We start from the raw sequence: 26,236 nt of genomic DNA, 5'->3' as shown, positions 1-26,236 counted from the left end.
CCGAGCCGCCCCGAACTCGCGGCATCATCGTGTACCGCCAGCCGAGGCCGTCCTGCCGCCCGGCGCAACGAGGAGCGCGAGCCCGCTATGCCAGCCTGCGGACGCTGCGCGGCGCGGAATTCACCTGCGCGCCGCCGGCCGGGCCTCCCCTTCGAGCTGCCCTGCGGCTTCCCGTCCGCCATCACGGTGCTGCCGGCTCCCTCCCTCTGACCTCTCACCGGAGGCGGAGCCGCGTCGGCCCGGGCCGGGAGCGAGGAGGGGCTGGAGAGCGGCGCGGCTGCGGTGGAAGCTGCGAGCGGTGAGCGCTTCTCACGGGCTTTGTTTGTTTTTAATTCAGCCCTGGGTTAAAGGCTTACGTTAGCGGCGCCTCGTGCGGGCGTGTGCTGCGCCTCGCCCCGGGAAGCTGCCGAGGAATGTGTTTAATAGAGGAGCGAGAGCGCTGGGTGTCAGCGGCAGAAAGCTCCTGATTGTTTCGATGCCGTGCGTTTGCCGCTGGAACCACTGGAAAGATGTGATTAAAAACCGAGTTAAGTCTTGAGGCCCGAGAGCGTGTGGGAGCTGAGCGGCAGGTCCTGCTGCGCCGTGCGTGCCGTCACGTGTCCGCGGCGGGGAAGGAGAAACGGCGGCGTGTTGGTGTTGGTCTGAGGGCGCGTGACGTCCTCGCAAACGGGCGGCTGGGAGCGCGGCGTGCGCGAATGGAGCGCGTGGTGTTGCGGAATTGAAAGATCAGGCTGGGGACGCTGCCGCACTGCAGGGAGGTACAGGTGTTAGAACAGGCGGCTGTATTCTCTGAGCATTAAAGTTTGCACACGTGTGTTTTTATGCTGTTGTGAGTTGGCTGGGTTTTGTGTTAGGTAGCCGAGGTCAAGCTCAAAAGGAAGGATGGAGGATGGCATGTTGTAAGAATGTAAAGTCTGGGTGCTTTGATGAACGGTTTGCTAATTATCCAAGGGCAGAGGTGATGGATAGGCACAGTGGTTGTATAACCAGACTTAGGCAGAAGAAAGTACTCAAAACTGTGAAAGTAAGCAAACAGAAATCCCCAAGCTTGAAGTTTTCAGAGATAAAGGATCTGGAGATAAAAGACCGCTTAATCAGCCAACCCAGACGTTGCAAAAAAGTAAATGATGTTGCATATGTAGTCTTGACTGGACTGAAACACTGTTGGTACAAGGCAGCAGGCACCTGCATGCACTGTGCCTCTCCCAGGCAACAAGCAGAGTGCTCACCAGTGAGGGCACCCCCAGAAAGCACCGCATGGGGATCTGGTGGCGTGCAGCGAGCTTGGATGTGCTCCGTGTTGGCTGCAGTTGTCAATGAACATGGCTGTGCAGTAGCTAAGAGATTGTTCTCATTTCTCTATTTGATGTCTTTTTATTAACATGGTTTTCAAAAATTTCTGTGTTTACTTCATGCGTTTTAATACTGTACCTTTTAATTCATAATAGTTTTCAATGCCTGAAGAACAAACTGAAACTGTAATGGCAGTTGATGAACTTCAAGCCATAATAGAAAGATGCGTAAGTACTTCCCTTAAAAGTCACAAATGCAAGCAGTGTAAGTTTCACTTTATGACTTCAAAACACAAGACGCTTGTTAGCAGATCTCCTCCCTGTTATCTGGATTCAGACTCCATGTTTCATTGACTTCTCCGTGACACTTATCCCAGGTTCTCCCTCTTGGAGAAAGAAGTGTTCTTGTTTCTCTCACAGAATCACAGAACTGCAGGGGTTGGAAGGGACCTCCAGAGATCATTGAGTCCAGCCCCCCTGCAAAGCAGGCCTCTTATGGTAGGCTGCATAGGTGGGTGTCCAGGAGTAGTCTTGAACGTCTCCAGAGAAGGAGAACCTCCCTGGGTAGCCTGTTCCAGCGCTCTGTCACCATTACCATAAAGAAGTTCCTTTGCATATTGGTGCAGAGCTTCCTGTGCTTCAGTTTATATCTGTTTCCCTTTGTCCTGTCCCCACAGACTGCTGAAAAGAGGTTGGTCACGTCCCTTGGACTCCCACACTTAAGATATTTATAGGCATTAATAAGATCACCTCTGAGTCTTCTTTTCTAAAGGCTGAACAGACTCAGTTCGCTCAGCCTTTCCTCACAGGGGAAATGTGGCCCTTTATCATTTTTGTGTCCCTCCATTGGACTCGCTGTCTTTTTTGCAACGGGAAGCCCAGAAGTGGATCCAGTACTCAGAACTGGATCCAGTACTCAAAGTGGATGCAGTACTCCATATCACGGGCATCTTCTAGATAGCCAACCGCAGTTTAGACTTAGAAATAGCTACTGAAATACTGCTTTATCTTCTGTGGTAGCTCTTGGTAACCTCTTACGTATTATCCTTTATGTATTAAAAGAAAAGTTACGGTGACACTACATCTACTTTTGAAAAGGAAGCTTACGTTTACCTATTTTTGTATTTACCTTTTTTAAAATAAGGAGTTAAGCATGCTAATTTTCTTTATAGCAAATTCTGGAAGAAGCTGATTTTAGAGGAGAAGATTATGATCTGTTTCAGGTAGCAGGTCAGAAATGTTTAGAAGATGGGTATGCTGCTCAGTTATTAGAAGTGATTCAAAATGTGAAAAATAAGGTGAGTTGAAGTTTGACTTCCATAAATACGATCCTTCTGGGTTTAGAAAACGTGCAGTTTTTGTTGATTCTCTGAAAATCTGATTCGTAGGTTATCATCAAGAATATGGGTTGGAATCTCATCTCTCCTCTTGTTAGATGTATTTTAGCATATAAAAAGGAAGATGAGAAGCGAGAACTCTGCCTGAAGATACTAGATCAATTGGTGCAGGTATGTTTTTGAAATACATGATTGTAACAACATACTTTTAAGGAAGGTGCAGAAATTCTTTCTGACTTGAAGAGAAAATAGGACATGAGCGCTTCTGAGTTCTTCTGTCCATTCCACATCACTGTTAAACTCATGGTCCAGTTTTATCTGAAATAGACGCAGCAACAGCATTCTCAGAGGTAGTGAACTTTTTAATAAATTTCAACAATTTTAGACAAAACCAAGCTAGACATCATCCAATACAAAGTCCTTTGCAACCAACTTTTGCAGTTAGTGTAGCCACAGCAAGGCTACCTCTTGTCTGTGGCAGGTCATCGAATGATTTGAAAGCACCCAGAAGTTTTATTGAGTCCAACTACTGCCTACACACAGGGCCACCCAAAATTCAAGCCCTGTGTCTGAGGGTGTGCTCCAGAAACTTAGTAGACTCTGGCAGGATTTGGGCTGTGACAGTGGATAGCTGACTGTTCTGGTGAAGCCATAGGGAAATAAGATTTAATCTGCAGGAAATTCCCTTTCAGTTCCTTTTCAATTATCTACTGGGAAAACAATTTGCAAATTAAACCAAATTCACACTGAAGTTTTTCTTTTCTCTCTACTACTAAGGAATAACTTCTTGCTGAAGTACTATGAAGTGCCCATACAGAATAGCAAATCTAATGGCACTAAACTTGATTTCTGTGTTTTCAGCTTATGTGAAAGTGTACTTGCATTTACACTCAGTACATTTACTATAGGGATATATTTATTGTTTTATATTTGATTCTTTAAAGATAATTTGGGATGTTCTAATCTGTTTTCTTAATGTTCAGGAGTTTCGGTTGTGGTTTGTTTGTGATGTGTTTTTTTTCTCCTGTTTGTTTGGTTTATATTTTATAACTGTGGTGATAAAACATGCATATTGTTCATCTCTTGTAGCTGTGCAATCCAAAGGAACTTTTTTTGGGTTTACTTGAGCAGATTGAACAGACATCAGGAGAGCAGGTGTGCCAGACTATCATGTTACTGCTTCAACCTTTGCAGACAGGTAACACTGACTGTCTCGTGTGATTTCTGACAACAAAATTAATTAATTTATTTATATATGTATATGTTTATTTATTTATCTATCAGATTAGCTTAACCTTTGGTGAAGTAATTTAAGAAGATTTTAAATAAGATTGATAACCTCAGTTGAAAAAGCAACATTTTTCTTCATTCATGAAATTTGGTTATTATTTGTAGTTGTAAACTGCTCGTATCCTTGTTGCAGAAATGGGGTTACATGGACTCATAGATGTGGAGAATTCATTATTAAACATTTAAAACTTTAAAATTATAAAACTTCTACTTGTAATTGAAACGGGTTGAAAAATATGAATTGAAAAACTGCTTTCTTCTGTTTTATGTGCAAAAATTAAAAATACAGATTGAGATACTAGTTAAGTAGGTAACAAGTAGTAGTTTCTCTCTTGGTATGTGAAAATGAATCACACTTCTTATCAAGTTTAAGTCCAATTATAGCAGTCTCTGAGCTCTGTTACTGAATTAAGTTAGAATTTAACAAGAGAAGCACTTTGATAATGAGAAATATGTATTTTGTTGCATATCAATCTGCAGCTGGTGTGCACTGAGATCAGTTTAAATGGAAAGTGACTTGTGCTGCTTCCTCAGGCTGGGGGACCCCATGTTGTTTTTGCTACAGACTACAGAGCAGCTCTGAGCTCCTTAATGAAGAGTCAGACCTCAGCAGAAAGTTTTGTCAAACGAGAAAGAGTAAAGCAAGAAGGCCATACGAAAGAAGTTTTCCAGGCCAGAGAAATGGACATTATTTCGTTTAGGCTAGTTCTAGAAAGACAAATTTTTCAGTCTTTGTGACTTTGCAACAAAGAGGAATGTGTGGAAATTCAAGACTCCTTTAATACATCGTTCTCAACTCTATGGTACAGTGAAATAGATTAACTAATAATGGTGATAAGCTGATAAGTCTTGCTGGATTTGTCCATCTGAATTGAGATATTACTTCTTTTGCTCCCCTGAAAGTGAAGACTTTCTAATACAGTGACATCATAGTTCTTCACACATTCCTCCAGCAAATATTAACTTAATGTCTCAAAATGTTCTTTTTGTTTCAGTGCTTTTGAAGCTTCAGAACAAGAAGGCCTACTCGGTGGGCTTATCTTTGGCCATGATTATGAATCAGCTTACTGCCTTGCCTGTTCCTTATACGAAGCAACAAATACAAGAAGATGAACTTGGTCTCTGCCAGTGTTGTAATGCAGTGGTGGACTTTGCTAAACCTTTTGTGAATGAAGTTGTTAAAAACGTGGAAAAGTCATCAGAATACAATGACACGGAGCTGAAAGAAGAATTATTGAAGTTGTGAGCATTTAGTATTAGCTTAATATATTCCTGTAAAGAAACAAAATGAACAGTAAACATTTATTACGCATGCAGTAGATAAATAATCTTACTAAAGGTTTTATAGTGCTGCCAACATGTAAACTAATGCTGTATTTCAAAAAGAAAAAAAAACCCTTTGCTTTTTTATGAAGTGAAAGAAGAACAGTAAAAATTTTTAGTACAAGGAAATTAAGAAGTATAAGTCTCTGTGATATGGAGCTGATTTGGTAGTCCTGGTGCTTCAACTCAAACGTGCAAAAGCGAGGATAATCCTATTCTGGAGGTAAATTCTAAGAAATGCTCTGATGGGAGACATTTTTTTCTTCTATTCTTGGAATATCAGGAACAGCAGCAGTCAAAATGAATATAGACCTTGTTGTTGGCCATTGATGACGTTGCTGTGGTCTCTATTTGTGAGATTTTATAACTTTCACTTGTTTTTCTTCAGCTGTATGAAAAGCCTGAAATACCCATTATTGACAGCTCAGCTTGAACAACTGGAAGGCATTGAAGAACATCCATTTCGGCATCTTGCAGCTGAAATTATAGTAAGTGCAGTCACTGTGAAGTGAAGTGTTTGCCAAAGCAGTCATGTGGTTCAGAACTACCAATAGGAAGGTCATTTCATTTCTGTTACTGCTTAGAGTGGTGGCTGACCAGGCCCCATAAGATAATGCAGGTTTAGAAAGGTCTGCAGTAGGCTCAGGTTCCATCCTTGGAAATGATAAACCTTACAGATACAGATGCTCCTTGATGAGCCAGTTTGGACTGTTGTCTGAATCAGTAGCTGCTACTTTGTTTTAGCTCCTTCTTTTTCCCTGGTTAAGTATGATTTTTTAAAAATATCTGTCTTTGCTGCTTAGTGAAGGTAAAATCTGAGTATTAATCCAAATTTTGCATTCAGAAATCTCTTCCTTGCCTGAAGTGCAGTGCCAGCTGGCAGGTAAGGAATAAAAATTATTGCTTGACTGCTGTTGCTGCGATAGCTGGATATGGCTCCCAGTGTTAAAGATTGTTAAGTCAAGCACACTATGAAGTTAGCAAAACTTTTGGTTGTTTTCAACCACAATTAGTTTTTCTATCATGTTCACTTCGTTTTTTTTTCCCCACAGCATATCTCAGTCAGTGTAGGATGGAACTGCTGCATGGATTAATTAGAGCTGTGCAATGAAAGAGAAGCTTGCCTGTGAGATCTTTGCTTCTCTTATTGCAGAACTTTTAAGATGTGCAGTGATGGTGGCAGAGATTGCCAGAAGATGATATAAAGGTTAAAATAGTTGAGGCTGCTCTAAAAAACGGGCTTTTATCCCTGCCTTTCCTGTTGGGCACAGTCTGAAACCTTTTTTTATGCTAATTATGAATCAGTTTTTCTTCATTTTCTCAAGAAATCCACTTCTGCTGTTTGTGGAATTGGGTAACAAGTACTGCAGCTAAGGTCAGTAAAGACACATTTAAGTATGTGAGGTTTGATGTAATCCTAATTCTCCAAAATGTCAGGTCTTGGATATTTGGTTTGGACAACACTGGCAGAGTGGATTAACCTCTGATTCTTTGTAATTCATACAGTAGAAATTGCACTAGCTCTTAATGCACATAGATGTGTTGGGGTAAAGAACACACATATAATAGTTGTGAAGTTCTCAGGTGTCTTCTTGCTGTGAATGGAAAGGCCATACAGAACAATTCTAACTTTAAAACAGGGCTTGCCTTTGGTGGGTAAACATTGCACTGCATGGTGTTTAGTGATCAGAGAGCAAAATACTGAGTACTCTGTGAAAAACACAAGTCTTGTGGCATAACTTGGTCAGGAAGCCATTCTTATTCATAGCATCTGTAGATAATGGAGACTAATTAGGTTTTGCAGGGTGACTTATATGAAGTCTTTTGCTAACTTTTGAGTGCTTGACTTTGCTATCTTAGTAGCATTTTTCTGACAGTATTTGTTTTTCCCAGAAGTATGTATCATAAATATTCACTAAATATTTACAGTAATTTCTACATACCCCACCTAGGATATTTTACTGTAAATACTGCTTAAGCTATGTAATTTATTAAGCATACAGATTTTTAAAGGCAGTGAAATGAAATCTAACTTTCTTTTTTAGGACATTTTGCTGGATATAGGAGAACTAATGCCACTAGTGTTCTTACATCATAAAAGCAGAAGATCATACTGGGAGGATCAGGAGTTTGAGGATATAGAGCGAAAGAATTCTGCGGATTCTTTGGCATGTCTGTCATACCTGGTGTTTGTTCAGCATTTTGGTATCAATTGCTTTCCAATGGTATTCAGGTAAGAGCTCTTCTTCCTCACTTACATTAAGTTTGTACTTAGAAAGTTCTGAGCAAAATAAAACTATTTTGTTTTTAACAGCTATTAAAGAAAACTATTTCATCAGTTTTGTGACAACTTTATGTAGCTTAACAGTCCTGCAAATTATTGCAGTTTGATTGTAGATGAGCTGACCTTTTAAAGAAACTGATAGAATTAGTCTTATGCTGAAAGCTAATGCATACTAAAATTATATAGACAGATGTCACATATGAATTATAAATGGAATTGGATGTAGTGCTTTGCATGTATTTCAGAATTATTAATTTTGTAAATATCCTTCAGATTTTTCCAAAAGGACTAATGCTTTCAAATGGATTAGTTGTGAAAATGTATGTGGCTTATGCAGTTTAATATAAACCTAATTTTCTTTTTTAGTTCATCATACCTTCTCCAATGCAATATGACACATATTGAAGTGCTACTGAAAAGGTAGGATTATATGATATTTGGAACTCCAGATGATGATAGAGGGAACTTTTTGTCCTATGTTTTATTTCTGGTCTTTTATAATAATTCATAGAATCAAATTCTGATTATGCCAAGTAAGTTCCAAGGAGATCCTTAAAGCTGTCAGTTAAAATTTCAAGCTGTATGACAAGATGATACTCTCTTTTTCTAAGAGCTTTAGCAAATTGTCTAAAACACTCATCTATTGTTTTTAGAAAATTTATTCAAGAACTCAGAATTAAGGCAGAATAATTAGTGTACATTTATTTGTAATTCTGTATCAGTTTACTTTTAAGAAGGACTATAAGATAGTGCTTAAGTGAATGTATTCTGATATGCTGCACAATCTGACTAGAGGTCTGTTCTAGAGGAAACCAGGCTTCTCTGTATGTTTATTTTGCCTTCCATTAGCAGCAGTGTTGACCAAATAGTTTCTAGCATTGTTGTAGAAGGGAGTCGTGATTATGACTCCTTGTTATTTCCTAGTAAAACAAAACCTCTTGGCCTCTTCTTTGTAGTATTTGCTGCATTTTTCTTTGGCTTGCAGAGTTATGTATGTTCATAGAACTGAATAATAGAATAATTTGTTTTCTTTGTTAATTAGTATCTTGCAGAGTTATGTATGTTCATAGAACTGAATAATAGAATAATTTGTTTTCTTTGTTAATTAGTATCTTGATACCTGGGATATGAGTTGCTCCCTTACAGATATTAAGAGGGAAAAAAAAGCTAAGCAGTTCTGACCCTAAAGAGAGGACTCCAGTTTGCAGCTTTTATTTATTATATAGTGTCGATATATTCTAAAAAAATTTTTGAGAGACATTATGAAGGTATGCTTAGAAATCAGAATGAAAATTGTTAATGGCCCAGTTCCCTTTTGACGTCTACTATTTCATCTGAAACATCATCATTAAGTGTCTCCTTAATTTACAACTTGATGTCTTTTTCTTTACAGAACAGAAGAATCTGTGTTATCTAAAGGACTTGTAAGTTTACTTTTCCTTTGATCAAATGTTCATTGTTAGAATGCTGATTCTTTTCAATTTTAGCAGTTGTAAGACCTTAGTTTCTCTTTCTTAGAAAGGGATGAATGGTTTGGGTAACTGTTTCAGAAATGTTTTGAGGCTTAGTTAGATGTTCTTCAGTCTTACAAACGTTTAAATAAATTTACTGAATATTACACACATTCATATACATTTAAACTACCATTACTACTTAAATTCGCAGCTCCTAGAAGCTCCAATATGTGAATTGCACAAAAGATTGTTTTATCCATGAAATGTTAAGCATATAGATCAACGTCTTGTATATATGCAAAGTGTTGGCGGTTGTTTATTTTTCCTTCCCACCTGCAGGATCTGTTTCAGAGCTGTTTATTGAGAGTGGACGATAATGGCCTTCTCCATGAGTATTTGGAATTCAGGGAATTTATTAATGTGCCTCAGGTAACAAGAAACAGTGTACAGAACTGCCTCTGTAGTTGATTATAGAGCACACCCAGCTGTTTTCTCAGTGTTGGAGGGAGGTCATACTACTGAACCTTCATGCAATTGTGTTGTCAGACTGAAACCTGTGGTGTCATGCTGTACTGAATTCCATGCTGTACTGAATTGTTTGTCCTCTGATACGTGCTGCAGCATGAAGTTATAATGACAAGTAAAATGTACTTCAGATGGCTCTTATTACTTTGGCTACGTTTTTATTTGGAGACAACTGTTCATAGCCTGGCTTGTTTGTTAATACCTTGAGCAGATTTTGTTCAATGTGATGTAATAATGTGCATGTAATTAGAATTTGTTTTCTTTGCCCAACTGCAGGATTTGGTGAAAATTATGACCCTTTGTCCCATAGAACATCTGGTATGTAATGTGAACTACAGAATGATTATCTACTGAGTTTAATTAGAATAAATCAGAGAATGTATTTTTGTTATTATTAGCATTTAATACATATATGATTGTTTTTTTAGAGAAAGAAGAGTTTGAGTATTTTGCAATTGTTCATAGATAAATTTGAAGCAGAGGGAAAATATACATTATTCAGGTATGCATTCAAATTACTGTAGATAGTATAATACAAGCCTCACTGTAACTTCATTGCTTGCAAACTGTCAGAAATCATTTTTGTCTATCTGGTAAACCACATTAACTTTATTATGTTAATTGGTGAGTAAATAATGAATGTCAGTTGTCTCTTATACAATGAGCTGTCAGATGTAACCCAATGTTAAAACTGCCACTCAGTGAATAAGGCGTAGTGTTATCCAACTCTTCAGCTAACGATGTAGGCAGTGTTGAAGGTATAACATCTATTTTTGTTTGAAGGTGTTTACTGACGACAAGCAACCATGCTGGTGTAGAAGGATACATTATTAAAAATATAAAAGATCAGATTCACTTGTCGGTAACGGTAAGCCTATTGCCATTAGAAACAATTTTTCTTCTCAAAATTGTATCTGAGTTGAGAAAGCATGTATAACTTAGGATTTGAGCAGTGCATTTAAAAAAGAAAAACAAAAGAACCACATGTTGAATAGAAGCATAAGATTGGGAAATGTTACAGGATTGATTTGGCTCCTTTGTGCCTGTGTGTTTTTACATTACGACTCTTCATATGCACTTTCAAATTACACGATCCCACTGCATTTTTTAATAGGTTATTATTATGTTTTCTGTACTTGAAAACATTGATCCTTAAAGATCTGTGTGGTATTTTATTTCATTCTCACAGTTCCTCATTTTCTGAATATAATTTAAATGCTACAGTCCAGAAAGATCTGTTATGTTTTATCTTGTGTTTTATCATCATATCACGTTCAGCATTACACTGTGTTTCACAAATGCTAAATTCATTAGAAAGAGTTGAACTAGATCAAAGCCATTGAAATCTCATATTTTATAATCATTTATGGAAGGAAATTGGAAAACTTAATAAAAAGTAAATTATTAACTTTTTTGTTTTTTCATCTCTTCTCCTTTTTACTGCTTAGGGCATTTTTCAAAGCAAATTTGATCTCTAAGGTCTTCCTTTTTGTCAAATGAGATAATGCAGTAAACTCATGCATATTTCATCTTAACATTTATATCTTATAACACATTTATTCATAATTCATATCATAATGTATAACAGAGAATTACTTTTATTCGATTGTAGCCTGCCCTGTGCAATGAATCAGCAGGGGATAAACAAAATAATACTGTGAAAACCCTTCCAAAAAGGGCTTGCACTAAAGTTGAATAGCTAAAACATGTTCTGGAATCTTTTACTGATGGATTTATTAACTGTGCAGCTTCAGAACTCTATTAATACATTTCTTCTCTGTCGAGTGCCCTGTCAAAAAGGCAAATAATTTACAAATTTCATTGTATAGACTTGAATATTTTAGATTTGTTGCAAATAATTTGCTGCAGAGAAGATATAAAGAAATGGATAAGAACAGAAAATCATTACCAACTTATTTCCCTGCCCAGCTATTGTTCATCTTTCCATATTCCTCATTTGACCTGACTTAACACAGACGACCCTTCTTGTTTCGCTTCCAATTCATTTCTGGCTTTGTCTTTTTTCCCTCTTGGATAAGTTTTGTCCTGTATGTGATATTTCTTTGTCCGACCTCTGTCTCAGACTTCACCAAGGTGGGATCTTTGCAAAATAACTCTGCTCTCAGCTCTGTTGCACTGATGTGGAATACCCTTTTAAAGAGGCCATGAAAATTTCAGAGATGAACTCGCTTCTCAGTCAGCGCTGTGCAGGAAGGCTCAACAGTTTGCACTGAGCAGGGTCTTAGCATAGCTGCAAGTCTTTCACAAGCTTCTGCTAAGCAAGTGCAAGAAGTTGTTTGGATTGTTTGCCTTTCTTCCTTTACTCACTTCATAGTTTGGTGCAGTTTAGCAGAATTTTTGTGAAAATAAGAAATGGTCTGTCTGTGATGCAGACAGCATCAGGATTATTATGTCTTGTCACTTCAAAACCTGGTGCTTTCCATCTTATGCTTGAATTATTCTCCTTCCTATTCTCTGTCCTTTATCCCCTTTCAAAACAAAATAACATCATGCATCTTCCATCAAAGAACCAAAGAGGTGAAGTTGTCCTTCAGCAGACATTGCTAGAAATTGGTGTTTTAAAAATACATACCAAAAAAACCCCCCTTTAAATATCTTGATAAAAATCTTTTCTACTGAAATTGAGAAGAACAATCTGGGAGGCACAGGAGAGAATTGTGAAAGGACAAATTTGTGTACTTCGGTCACATATAATAATTATAATAATGATAAAGTATTTCTTTCAGCATTTTTCTTTTTTTTTTATTTCTGTTTTCCCCAAATTGTTGATGTGATTCATAGAGTACCTTGATCTGGTAGATCCACTAGGGTCGTGAAGTCCAACCTCTGGCATTGCACAGAACCACCCAGAAAGTCATATTTCTGAGCGTTGTCCAAACGCTACTTGAACTCCGGCAGCCTGGGGCTGTGACCTCTGCTCTGGGCAGCCCGTTCCATGCCCAGCCACCCTCTGGTGAAAAGTCTGTTCTAACACCCAACCTGCCCCTCTCCTGAAGCTCCATGCCATTCCCTCAGACTCTGTCACTGTCAGCAGGGCTCAGCACCACTCCTCTGCTTGCTGTGAGGAGCTGCATCTGTCATAAGGGCTCCTCTCAGCTCCTCTGCTCTGGACCACGCAAACCCAGGGACCTCATCCGTTCCTTTATGTCTTACCCTCTAGACCCTTCACCATTAAATTATCTCTGTTAAATTACGTAAGATTTAATTATCTCAATTTAAGGTTTAAATTACTTACTCAGCTGAACTTTTTGTATCGTTTTCAGAAGGCACACGACAACATTTGGTTTACAGGACATCACCTGATCTCCCTTCTAGATTTAGTGCTTTTGCTTCCTGAAGGTGCTGAGACAGATCTTCTCCAAAACTCAGATAGGTGAGTTGTAATCAGAGGCTAGAGGCTTCTGTTTTTTAATCGCTTACAAGTCTTCAGACCACTTTACTACAATGAGGTATACCATCATGTAACTAATTAAGTGAAAACATCAATGTATTTTAGATTTTTTGAAATAGAGATGTAAATGATCTTCTATTTAGACTATCACCTATTTCAACCAATTCTGTGTAGAAAAATGTTACAGTGCTATTATATTGATGGTGACAATAAGAGAGGAATTCCTTCTGTGTTCCCTGAGAATATAAGGTCTGATGTCAGGTTACAGAACTAATTGGTAAAGCGTTGTGTCAGGAATGTATGGTTTGTCAGCTTTCTGCACAAGCAGAACAATAACTTTAGCAACATAAGGAGCAAAAGAAATATGGTCTGTCTCTTCAGGAGTATAAAAATTATTCGATGTAACTTACAGCAAATGATATTTAGGTGGAAGAAACAGTAAGATTTTTGCTAAAAAGCATGGTAAGAGAAAAAGCATATATAAAAAGCATGCAGAAGTGAAAATTCATAAAATAACTTTTAAAAAGCCTATTGTCATACTAGTGCAAATCAACTGTGGATTACCAGTGATGAATACTACAGTTTTTTTGTAATGTAATTTTGTAGTCTCTTGAGAAAACTCCTTCCCTCACAATTATTGACCTTCCGGTCTGCTGCTAGTTTGAATCATACTTGCAGAGTGTCAGCTTCTCTTTTAACAGGGAAGTTGCTGTGCTCCTGATTAAGCCATACTGCTCAACAGATGAGTGGCTTTATTTTGAACAAATGGATATTTGATGGTGTCTGGCTAAGGGACAATTTAAGTTATTATCCCTGCAATAAATATCTGCACTTTGAGTGATCAGTAGTATATTTTTTTTTCACAGGATTATGGCATCACTAAATCTACTGAGATATTTAGTCATTATGGATTGTGAAAGTGATAATCAAGTAAGTACTGATTGATGTGAAAATTATTGATTTTTCATCAGCTATGGACTGAGCAGAATTAATGTGATCACTGTTATTCTCTGTTCACAGATATGGTTTTTGCATTATTCTCCAAAATAGTCAGTAATCCAGAAGTGGTATTTTAGCTGTATATGGAAATGTGTGATATTGTGTTTTATTCTGATGAAATTTGATTGCATTCATACTCAACTGTTACAGTAAAGAAGTTAATCCTTTTATTAAAGTGTGATAAAGCATTTCCTGAACATAGTAAGCAATGGCATGGTCAAACAAATATTCTAACCAGCATTTAGTTGTCCCAAGGTAATTTGTTGTATTTCCCCAGTTTGTTGACTTTATGGTTCGGGCTAATTGACTTTGGCATCTCATTTTCTCCTAAAATACTGGAAAAATTCTGATCCACTTTTAGAGCGCATTTGGTTCTGTGAATACATGTTCTGTAAGTGCTTGGGGGTGTTTGAATGGAAAGATAGTAATATGGTTGGTACTGATTACTAAAAGCATCAGGAAAATGAACTGTAAAAATAGCTTTCAATTTTGCATTTCTTATGTTGTTTAATTAAGTAGATATAGAGTATCAGTTTCTCAGATGTATGGATTTTATTTTACATCCCCATTATAGTGTGCTGTATTTCATATACACACATAGCTTTGTAAGCAAAGAAAGAATCCTCTTCAATTATTAAAACTGTATGCATAGTAGCATACACAGTTGCTGCAACTACTATCTAGTATTTGACGTACAGAACATAATTATGGTTTGAGGAGAAAATAACATCAACTTTTCTGAAGTTTTTCCTTAAATTTAAACCATGCCAGTTCTTACAGACTTTCCCTTTGACTCCCTTCAGACAGTGCAAGTGGAACACAAAGATAATAATTCCTTTCATCTTAGTTCACATGTTTTAACTGCTGCATAACAAGTGCTTTCATGAATCAAGTAGAAAATCAGATGTTTCTGGATAGTTATTTCTTCATTTTAGCACCATTAATGTGGAAGTCATTACTGGTCTTATTTGATTAGAATTTCTTGAATTGTGCCTTGTGATCACCAGTACCATTTAACGTTGAGAATTCTTATTTTCATCATCTTTTACCCTGCCCTTTGGTGATCCTCCTTGAGGAAAGGAGTCACTTAAATGGCTTCCCCATCGAAAGACACAATGACTGCTTTATGTTTCCTTCTACAGCAGTTTTGTAACTGCAAGCTTATGAGGCATCAGAGCAGAGTTTTCCTCTCGTGCTGTGTAACCTTGAACAGCCTTGCTTTTGAGCAACTTTCCCTCATCTCACTTGCTTCCTGAGCACCATTGTTATCAATTCTTTTCAGCCATCCCAAACTGGAGAGTTGGTTCGTGTGTCACTTTGGCTGCTGCACATAAGGGTGTAAATGAGTACAGAGCATAGCAGTGTAACAGCTTTTTTTTTAAAAAATATGATTAATTAGGGGTTTCATTAAAATTTTAACTCATAAAACGCTTAATGCTTGTTTTCAATTAAATGTATGTATTTATTTAACTATATTTCTATATGCAATTTATATAAACGTGTGTAGTGAAGATGGTGATTGGGAAGACAGTATCTCTACATCATAAAGCCTTTATGGGGTCATCACTTGCTTGCAAATTCCATATTTCTGGTGCAGCAGAACCGTGACAAGTCTGAACTCTTGTTAGTGGGTAGTAGCAACATAGGCACAACTTAAAAAACAATTGGATTCTGCAGTAAGCAAATATTTAATACTTTAGTGTGTGTTTTAAGGGAGATTGTAATATGGTCCAAATTTGGTACATGTTCTAAAAACAATAGGTAAAAAGACCTTAAAAGAATTATGTATGGTTCCTACATACTAGTAGGATCTAATTCACTGTGGCAGTTGAGAATGCAGAGGTGGGTTTGGCAGCATATCTAGTGACATTCCATCAGTGCTTAAACTAACTGCAATATATAGACAAGAGTTTTATATTTGAGATGCATGACATTTACCACAGCTTTCAGTTGTCATTGCAATGCAGTGTTAATTCAGGAATGTTAATTCAAACATTCTTAAACTATCACATGCTGTGTGTGCTTACATGCATAAGTCTAATTTTTTATTTCCTTCCCACTACAGAATTTTACGAATGAAGACTAGTAAAAAAAATTATACTTGAAAACTTAGCATTATGATACTTCATCAAAAATAATTTGCAACGTTCTCTTTGCCTTTCTCTTTGAATAGACTGGTGTGTGGACTGCACTTGCCAAGATTGAGAAAAATTTTTTAAAACCACTGCATGTTGGACTGAATATGTCTAAAGCACACTATGAGGCAGAAATAAAGAATAAGAAAGAAAACAGAAAAGGTTGGATTTTTTCTTCTTAGCGTTGTTCATGTTCAGAAACCTTGGAAATAAGGAATTGGTGAATGCTCTATAGATACATATTTTTATTTAAGTATTGATTTTATTCCAGGTTTCACAGAATATTTCAGCAGTTGCTACATTTGATATTAATACTTTTCATAACTAGGAAAATCTGAGCTTGTTTATCTCTCATCGCATTTGTAAACCTTACAGAGAGCCGACAGGAATGTCACATGAAGACGTTCAAACCTTGTTCTACATTTATACTTTGATTTTAAGGATAGACAGGAATATCTAAGTCTCTCTGTGAATATATAGTCCTTAGGTTTCATACTACGTGTGGGCAGGCTATCAAGAGAAGAAATAATTCACACAGCAAATAGGTAGTGTCTTAAAGCCCAAAGGATTAGGTTCTGGATTTTTTTAATCTGATACTTTAGAATCAAACTCTGCTCAGGGTTAAGCAGATATATTCCAAAGGGAGTGAAAGCTATAGCTGCTGTAGGCCAACTCTATATGTCAGATCTTCTGTCCCTTTGTGGTCTCTAGTATAATTAAGATGGCCCAAGGAAATTACTTCTGCTGCCAGAAATGTCAGTACAGCTTTTGCTCCTACTCCCATCCTCCAGTGTTGTTACAAACTACGTCAGTACAAGGCAGGGGGAAGGGATTTTTTCTGAAGATAACCTGTGGATATCTTTCCAAAGGGAGTCCATTTAAAGAAAAAGCTTCCTGGTTCATTTTAGTTTCGTACATGTCTCGGCCTTTGACAAAGCATAGAGATCTGAGTTCAAGAGAAAACACCTACCTCATTAAAATGAATGGTTTAGTCTTTCTCCCCAGTGTATAATCTTTGTAAGCATTACATTACTTTTCAAGTACATAGTCTGAATGTTGAAATTTTCCCCTCAGTTTCAAGATTTGTCCTTGCAGTTCTGTCTGCTGTAAGTAGTCTGTCAGGAACAGAGAAACCTGCAGCCATTTTCTGGATGAAGTTAAGTCTGTCGTCGTAGAAATCTCTGGATGTGAAAGTATTAAAATCGTGTCTAAAAAACCAACCAGATTATGTATTTCCTTTTAAGGAGAATTTTAGCAATATAAAATTGTTTTAAGTTTACAGATATTGCCTGTTTGCTAATGTCGTCATAAATCATATAGAAACAGCAGAGATAGATCCTCAAAGTTCAATACCTTTGCTTTTTGGTATTTGTTCAGCTTTTATGCTTCTGATTTAACAATTACTGTCCATAAATACTTACTTACTAAAAGTTGTTTTGATTCTAAAAATAGGGTGGAATGGCAGCCTGATGTCTGGTTCTTTTCTTCTACAGAGGCACACAGTTCTAACACAATTTGTTCTTTGACTGTCAGTGGGGAAAAGATGCCTGCCATGACTACTGAAATGCAACTTCAGGTGAGTTTGCAATTCCAGAAGTATTTAAATTTTCTTTTTAATCTGGAGCCAAATGTATACATATAGTCAATAAAGAAATCCATTTTTCTAAAAAAAATAACAGTATTTCTTTTGTCATTTCAGGTTTTACAGTCAGCTCTCTTCACATTTGATTTAATAGAAAGTGTTCTAGCTCGAGTAGAAGAGCTCATTGAAGTGAAAGTAAAAGCTGTAATGGATGAAAATATATAGGTCATCTGAAATATCTGAGTTAACATACTTTTTGCAAGATCATTTTGATCATTAGACTTGAGTTAAAAAGAGGGTTATACCAACCTTTAGAGAATAGCTTAGAGTGGCCTCTGGAAAAATTGCAAGTCCTGCTCTTCATTTGCCTGTTGCTGGTTTTATTTTGTTTTTGTTTTTTTAAGCAAAAACAAACTTCTTTTGCCATTTTTGTCTGTGATCACAGAGATGGACTGAAAAGTGTTCACCTTCAGAACTTGATGTTTTTTCTGAAGTATAGAATGTAAATCTACAGGACGTTTTTGTGTTGTGCTGTGGTAAGAATGTATGATTGTGCATTTCTTGTTCTATTCATTTTCGAAGTATTTTAGGTAACTTGCTGTCTTATGATCTGAATTATAAAGATTTTTATAAAGTAACCTGGAGAGCTGTGAATTAAAAAGCACTGCGAAAGGAGTAGTTATTTTTATTAGTACTTTTTAATATTGACAAACAAGCTTCTATATTTACAAGCAGGTCTATAAGCTATAGATAACAGATAAAGGCAAACCAAAGCAGGTTTAAAGAAAAACACAGCAGCCTTGAACCGAGCAAGATATTAAAACTCAGTAAAAGAACAGATAAAACTTGTGTTTAAAAATGCACTGTGTGAGGCTGGATGCACAGCTGTTTTAACATGGCAAACCTGTATTTTGAAATTGTTTTGGTCATCGTTATCTCTAACGATAAAGTTTTCCTTAAGATTTATTACATAATTTGAGAAATTATTATAAACAGATGAATGCACACATTCAGAATCAAACCAAATAACAGGATAACACCTCTTTAGTGCAGTTAAACTACATTTTTATTTTGTTAGAAGGCATATATATATGTATAATGTATAGTATTTTTCACCGTAGAGTCATTTAATATAAATTTGTTTCAAATGTGTAAATTGTGTATATAGTTTTTTAAAATGTAACAGGATATTTAAGAACTTTCTATATATTGTTTAAAGTATAGCTGCTATAATTACTTTATGAATAAAACTTCTCAGTCAGTTATTACTATGCAACTTGTGGTACTCCTGAAGCACCTTCCAGACTGGACTGTTTTCTATTATGTGGGTTTTTGTCATTGCCATTTTCTGAGAAACATCATCTGCGCGTGGCTTGGAATTCATCTTAGAGGAAAGAAAAATATTATGAGTGAATATTACGAGAAATATTCACTTCCTGAAAAATGAATACTCAATCTATCTGAATATGTAAGACCAGTCCTAACATGACTACTCCTATCAGCTTTGCATCTGCTTATTATCTCGGTAGTATTTCTACAGGAGTTGCTGTGGTAGCTTTGGACTAGATGGATGGTATTGGTCCCTTGCCCGTGTTCCTTATCCTAGGTCAAAATAAGTTTATTTTCTAGGAGATATAATTGGGGACTCTCTTACAAGAGCTCATTGGATTGACTCTGTACTGTATCAGTAATAACATAAAGGCAACTGAGATATCTGTGGTCTGTAATGTAATGACTTCTTATGGGGCTGATTGTTAAAATCCAGTGTATTCATTCTGAACAGATTCAATTTTAAAGGATCAACAGTAATCTCAAAAGGTTTTAGGTTAATGCTGCATTAAGAAACTGGGCCAGACAGCAGCAGAATACAAAGTTAGAAAAATACAATGTTCAATGTTGTAATAAGCATTCATCAACTCTTACCATACAATAGATGAGATGTAGTTTCTAACATGCTTTCTAACCTGCTGCTTTTATTTTTGGTGGGATGGTCCTAGCATTGTTGTAGATAGTATCTAAGTTAGAACTCTCATGGAAAATGTTATTTAAAGCAGTTCAGGCTTCAGTGAGGATGTTTATACATACAAGGTATGTTGCTGTTACATAGGTTAAATCATACTCATTACGCTGTAGAAATAATGTATTACTATGTGCATCACTTAAAAATCTGCAGATAGCTAGTGTTTTCAGATCACCACTTTACTTTAGAAGCAGTTAGATATTTAGATCTTTTTCATCTCGTGTTGCTTCAGTGCTAGTAAGTGAAATGAAGATATTTGTATTTCATAGAACAGCTTTGTTTGGAAGGGTCCTTAAAGATCATCTAGATCCATCTATTGGGCAGGGTTGCCACCCATTAGATCAAGTTGCTGTGGTCCCCATCCACACTGTCCGTGAACCCCTCCAGAGAGGGAACATCCACAGCTTCTTTGGGTTAAGCATGGTGACATCCTAAATTAACAGAGATAAGTAAGAGCTGAATTAACTTTTAAGTGTTTCATTTGTCTTCATGCATTCTGTTGATTTAAAGTTACCTTTAACAATAGTTTAAACATTTGAGCAGCAGTTCCACCTCAAGGTGAAACACGGATTGTGTAATATGACTTCATACATGGGCAGATAGTGATAGGATAAGGGGGAATGGTTTTCAATTGAAAGAGGGGGGATTTAGGTTAGATATTCGAAGGAAACTCTTACCATACAACTCTTACCATGCAGTAGATGAGATGTAGTTTCTAACATGCTTTGTAACCTAACTACATCTCTGGAGGTGTTCAAGGCTAGGTTGGATGGAGCCCTGGGCAGCCTGATGCAATGGGTAACAACCCTCCCCAGAGCAGGGTGTTGGAACTAGGTCATCTTGAAGTCTCTCTTCCAACCCAAATGATTCTATGACTGTAATCAATACGATGCAGAAAGATCCATTAAGGAAAAACAAATGTTTTCCAAGTTAAAATACCTCTGAAGTTCTGAGGAGTAAATCATTTTAATCATATTTAACTAGGCTTACCTTAGCTATAGTTAGCATCAACTTAACAGTTTCAGCAGTATTATGAACTGGTATTATACGTAAATTGCTTCCCAGGAATCTACACATCAAAATAAATTAAGGTTACTTTCAGAGTGCACATTTAATTATGCCATGAAACTCAAAAAACATTCTCACATAATGTAAACAACTTCTTTGTCTGCACCGCAAGTTGCTTTCATCTTCAGCTGAACAAGACTGCTTTTATCTTTGAAGGCAAGAGGCGAATTCTGGCTGTTTTTATACCTATCTATCCCATCTCTACAGCATTTGTTCAGGTGGGATTTTTGAAGAGCTTTTTTTGTTTCTAGGACTCCTTGACAGTCAGTCATAATTTCTTAAGTGTGCTTATGTTCAGGGAGAACAAAACACTCTTTTGTTGTGTTGTTGAAGACTGTTCTCAAAATGGCAGTAAAAAGTGTTTATTTTTTCCATGAGAAACAAAACACAGGAAAGGATCTAAAAATACTGTGCTAAAAATACCTCCGAATTTGAAATACATCTTAGCATGCTGTCTAAATATAACCATCTGTAGGGTTAGATAATGGGATAATTCTAACAATTTCATTAGGATGTCCAAGTCTACATAATTTAATCAGAGAATTAAAAAAAGAAAACAAGCAAATCCAACATATGACCTATGGTTTGAGAATGTAGCACATGTTCCAATCACACCAGAGCAAAAGCTCAGTCACTGATTTACCTACAATGCCAGAACTCCTAGCTGCCAGCTAGTAATAAAGCACATGTGTCTAAGGTATAATTGTGCCCTGCCGTAATCAAGTTGGTGTGGCCTGCAGTGATAAAACTGATATTTTTATTTAAATAAAATTACTGAGTTGCTGAAGGGAGCATGTTTTCAAAACATCACATTTATTAGTGATCAATGCACATGCAAGATCAGTTGAAATATAGATTGAACATTAGCATTACCATCAGCTGAGAAATATGTTCTTGCTGAGTGATGGCAGAGCTTTTAAGAACTCTCATAAAAATTTATGGAATTTTTGCAAATGGATAATAGATTTCCTACATTTCATCCCGTACACTCAGCTATTCATCAGCATTTGGCAACGTGCCCTGGGTGTAACAAAACTGGTGTTAGAATCAAGGAGGTAAAGATCAGAGACTCCATTAGAAGAGTCACTTTGATGTCGGGAGTGAAAATCAGCTGCAGCAAAGATTACTGTACCTACCAGAAAATGGCTTTGAATGGAAGTATAGAAAAGAGTCTGATATCCATTATGAGCAGATATATACTGAAAAGTGGAATGTTTCAGGCTTTGTTTGCATTGTTTTAGCTCAGTATGACAGACTATTCCAAGTGAAGAGATTTTAAAACCTGGTGAAGAATCTATCGTTTACACCAAAGTCTTTTCATATGAATGAGACGTACTTGTTCTGTTTTGAATTTACCATGAAAACATGCTGCCAGAACTAGGACAAAAAAGTGAAAGAAAACAGCCTCGTTTTCCAGTGTGAGAGAAAAACCTGAAAAAGATTATAAAGGCCTAAAGTGATGGGAGGGAAGGTTTTTCATTTTGGGGCTTTTCTTGGGGGGGGGGGTGTATGGGGGGAAGGAGGGGAACATGTCCTTTTGTTAACTATCACAGATCAATTCACTTAACATTCTTTTCATTTTCCACTAATTAAACATATTCCTTGGCTAATTTTGCAGTGCATGAGCAAAATAAAATTCAACTGAATCCAACACAGCTGAGTAGACAGTTAAACTTTGTTTTTCCCTAGCAATAGAAGGTTTGATGTTGAAATAATACCTTCTCTGAATCCTAAACATTACATTCCATTCTTGTGGTCCATGGAGAGCAGCTGACAAAACCAGAAAACTATTCCGATGTATGTTTATAAACTTCTGAATTCTTTCTAAAAACTGTTCTTCCCCTCTCACAAACAAGTCTTGAATGTCTACCAGTATAAATGCAACACCTGTTGAAGAAATTGATATGGATTTGTGTCAGCAATGTGATTAATCCTTCTCTCTACAAATACCCTAATCAGGAAGCAATTCTTACTCAAGCATTAATTTAAAAGAGTAGTACAGAAAAAAATTGTGAATGAATTAGATCATCTTGATGGTTTAATGCAATCATGACATTTGGCCAGTAATTACTAGTAATTTTAGGATAAAACTACAAATAACTCAGATGTTATTTTCTACCATAACATTAAAAAAAAAGTGTTCAATTCACTTAAATTATAGACATCTGAATGCCTTTGCAAGCACATGTTTCAGGAACAAGAATCTGCTGTATGGAATGAACTTAAAACAAATGCAGACTGATTGAAGACTTCAGCAATTCTGATTTAGAAATAAGATAAGCAAATACACCTGCAGCATCTTCAAATTGAACTAGAATGTCTACCATGAGAAATTAAATTATGGTCCCATCAACAAAGTTAAGTTCAAAGTTAAGGCATAAGTGTAGGAGGTTTTAACAGCAGAGGACACAAAAGGCTGGGCCAATCGGTGCCTTGTTAGTCCTTACAGTTCAGGAAAGCTTCAGATTAAGAATCTCATCTGATTGTCTGTCTAAAGCACCCTCTGCTCTGGAAAGAATGGGTAGATGTTTCATGTTTGAAGTTTCAGTAATTTCCTAATCAAAACAGCTCCAGGAATCCTTTTCTCATCTTCCTTTTTGCCACCGGCTCTGCAAATTCAGCTTGGGCAATTAAAGCCAAAGCTCTCTTATATTTACAGCCACAAATACTAAGTATCTTGATGGCCACTTTATGTTTAAGTGGCATTCAACATGCTCATTTATAAGAAGAATTTACTGATTGTCACCAAATACAGTGTAGAGACCAATGGCAGCATTTAATTCATGAAATTCTCTGTTGCAGCCCCTGACTTATGTGCAATCACTTCTCCTTCCACTACTGTATGACACTCCAACACAGCAGCTTTTATTCAGTTCAGCACAGCTCATGACAGAGCCTGATCTTGTGCCTCATTAGAGTTTAGGAATTTAAAAACAAAGTACTGTACCAGAAAGAGAAAAAATCACGGAGCCAATTTCCACTGATTCTGAATATCGAACTCGGTGTTGCCTCTGTAGAACTGTGGAGATTTCGTGGTTCTAAATAAATTACAACAGGTTACTGTCAGCCAACAAATCAGATGAAATATCCTCTAAACATTGAATAGTTATTGGAGAACTTTAGCATCGTTGCTTAAGAATTTTTTTTTTATATCTTACTTTTAAAAAAGGAAATAAAATGTTAATTCAAAGTTAAATGTTAATTCAAAAACTTAATTATATTTTAGAATGTCTGTATTGAAAGATATCAAATCATTGAACTGTAATTTGTATGCACACGTTCAGTATGCCACAGGAAACCATTCCACAAAACATAAAAAAAGCTCAAACATTTTACAGTCTATTTTTGTAATAAATGCTAAAATACAATTTGCAGTAGTGAGGAATGTACAATAGTGCACTTCTAAGGCTCCAGCTAATTAGACTACATTATTCTCAATGATGTCTGCATTTCATTTGGAAGATATTTCAGGAGATTTGTATAGGAAGTGATTTTCATTAAAGGTTTTTGACAACACAATCCAGTCAGGAAAACTGGAACATCGCACTATGCAATGTAATCATTTGAGGAATTGAAGGAATTTGCATGTATTTTTCAGCCTGCAAAAAGCACTTCTGCAGTATGCTCTGCAAAAGCTGCTCAAACCCACGCATTTTAAAGATTGAACCACCAACTCCTTTTTAGCTAATAAAATGTTTTTTAGATGACCCATTTAAAATGTAGGCAACCTGCCATAAAGAGAGTTTTAATGAGTTAGTGGAAGATACAAAAATAAAGTCTGGATGGTGAGTGAATCCTGAATTGATGCTTTGCATTTGTATGGAATGGGAATGCTCAGTGGCAGTGCTTGTGAGATGTAACTACGATTTTGGAAAATTTCTCTGTTTCAGAGCCACTGCTGAAAGGAAATTATTTAGTACACAAATATGAAATAGCTTTAAGAACAGAAAAGCTGCATGGCTAGAAAAGGAAGCTGATGATGCAGAACTAACTAAAATGGATACAAAACAGCATCTCCATTAAAAGATCTTCAACTTGTACTTAAGCTATTTCTGTATCTTTGCTCCATACTAATACTTGAGTAAGAGCCAGTTTCACTGGTGTAGCTGATGTGATTGCTACCCTTGAATATCTCTCACTGTTACAGGTAACACTGGTCTTGAAACAGTTCCTAAACTGGAACAGCTTACAGATTGTTGTCCCACAATAAACAGGCTTTAAACTGAGATGATTCAAGAATTATTTCAATACCATTCACCTCTTTGTACAGCAAAGATGGAGCAGTGACCCTATTAACCAAGCTCACGCAAGCTATCCTTGATAGCAAGCCAAAGCCCTCAGCCTCTAAATTCTCTCAAGCTGGCATGAAATTAGCCTCAGCTGCAGGAACTAATTATCAGGTCCTTGACAGCCCCTTTCACTTTACTGGGGAATTGAAATTAACAGATACAAATATAAATCACTATCTGTAAGGCTATTTTAAGCTGAACTGCACATTTACTGAGTAATAATTTATCCCAACACTGACACAGTAACGAAGAAAATAAAGCATTTAGGAAGAAGTTCAGAAAATAAAAAACATCCCTGATAGAATTATTTATAGTAGTCACTGAAAGCAGCATCAGTGCAGCGAAAAAAAAAGTCAGGAGGACAAGCCTAGAGCAGTGCAAATGGGAATAGCAAATGGCAAGAGTGTTAAATATGTACAGAAGTAGCTACACAAAACCCACAAAAAAACAAACAAAAAACAAACAATGAATGCAATGGTAGAAAAAGCTTCAGATAATGTCATTGCTCTATCCTTAAAGTATATTGGTTACATTGCATAGTGTTTGCATGTACAGAACATAACACTGTTTCCAGTGCTTCTTCAGTAGCCACTGCTCTTGGCAAACGGCATCATACCTGTAGACCTGTACTCATAATAACTGTTGTTATCCATTTTGACTGCTCCTGCCTGCTGTTATCTGTCATCTTCAAGGTTCTAATGGCTCTCTAAGGAAATGTCAGCTGCAATCCTGTAGCAGAAATGATAAGTCACAGCCTCAAACAGTGATTGAGCACCTGGTGGAAGGCAGGGCCAACCCAGGAGAACTCAGCTGCATGCAATGCCCCTGAGTGACCTGAAGGAGTAGAGCCAGGATCCAGTCCTTCCCAGACCTTATTTAAGGGCTGGCAGTGGAGGTGAAAGTATCTCTTGCAGGAGGTCCTTGCCTAGCTGAGGCCTTCCAAAGGTAAGTAGACTCTTCTGCCACCTTCTCCCCTCTTTTTGTCTCTTTGTCTATGGCTGCTATATTTGGGCACGTCCTCTCTTGCTGTAGTTTGCTTGCTGGGACTTTACTACGCTGCTATCGCTGCTATTGCTACTGTGTTTTCCTTTATGCTGTAGCATTACAAATTCTCTGAACAGCTTAGGAGAAAAAAAGCAAAGCAAACAAGGATACTCCATGACAATAACAAAAAACTAACGACGACAACAACAACAACAAAAAAGTGGTAAATGTAATCTGTAGGT

The 26,236-nt window shown here is 36.9% G+C and overlaps 3 protein-coding genes across 6 annotated transcripts in view; 1 reads left to right on the top strand and 2 right to left on the bottom strand.

Annotated features, from left to right (window-relative positions):
- RPAP2 (RNA polymerase II associated protein 2) overlaps window positions 1–262 on the bottom strand; it is a 34,638-nt gene extending 34,376 nt beyond the window's left edge. Inside the window, exon 1 of one of the 2 annotated variants that reach the window (XM_052666543.1) lies at window positions 125–262. In XM_052666543.1, the coding sequence (XP_052522503.1) occupies window positions 125–182 (58 nt within the window). In that variant the 5' untranslated portion in view covers window positions 183–262. The remainder of the gene's footprint in view (window positions 1–124) is intronic. The other variant, XM_052666542.1, reaches the window with a different exon arrangement.
- Window positions 192–18,898, top strand: GLMN (glomulin, FKBP associated protein). 3 transcript variants are annotated; one of them, XM_052666544.1, is made up of 19 exons: window positions 192–298; window positions 1,449–1,520; window positions 2,465–2,590; window positions 2,681–2,800; window positions 3,719–3,827; window positions 4,915–5,161; window positions 5,631–5,730; window positions 7,288–7,475; window positions 7,893–7,946; window positions 8,920–8,950; window positions 9,320–9,409; window positions 9,782–9,823; window positions 9,934–10,007; window positions 10,289–10,373; window positions 12,790–12,899; window positions 13,784–13,847; window positions 16,090–16,213; window positions 17,545–17,627; window positions 17,751–18,898. In XM_052666544.1, exons 2-19 carry the CDS (start codon window positions 1,455–1,457, stop codon window positions 17,856–17,858), a joined length of 1,821 nt encoding a protein of 606 aa, XP_052522504.1. In that variant the 5' UTR covers window positions 192–298; window positions 1,449–1,454; the 3' UTR covers window positions 17,859–18,898. The 3 variants fall into 3 exon arrangements, with proteins under 3 accessions (XP_052522504.1, XP_052522506.1, XP_052522505.1); XM_052666546.1 differs by having other exon boundaries at window positions 17,731–18,898; XM_052666545.1 differs by lacking the exon at window positions 192–298 and adding an exon at window positions 403–758.
- CUNH1orf146 (chromosome unknown C1orf146 homolog) lies at window positions 18,851–25,730 on the bottom strand. Its single transcript, XM_052666555.1, has 5 exons — window positions 25,627–25,730; window positions 23,669–23,759; window positions 22,440–22,608; window positions 20,644–20,722; window positions 18,851–19,017 (listed from the first exon to the last, which is right to left on the bottom strand). Exons 1-5 carry the CDS (start codon window positions 25,693–25,695, stop codon window positions 18,892–18,894), a joined length of 534 nt encoding a protein of 177 aa, XP_052522515.1. The 5' UTR covers window positions 25,696–25,730; the 3' UTR covers window positions 18,851–18,891.
- Between the last annotated feature and the right edge of the window lie 506 nt (window positions 25,731–26,236).

The sequence above is a fragment of the Tympanuchus pallidicinctus genome, unplaced genomic scaffold (genome assembly GCF_026119805.1).
Source record: "Tympanuchus pallidicinctus isolate F22 unplaced genomic scaffold, pur_lepc_1.0 scaffold7, whole genome shotgun sequence".
NCBI lineage: Eukaryota > Metazoa > Chordata > Aves > Galliformes > Phasianidae > Tympanuchus > Tympanuchus pallidicinctus.
The sequence above is the reverse complement of the archived record's forward strand: the minus strand, read 5'-3'. Positions and strand labels throughout refer to the sequence as shown.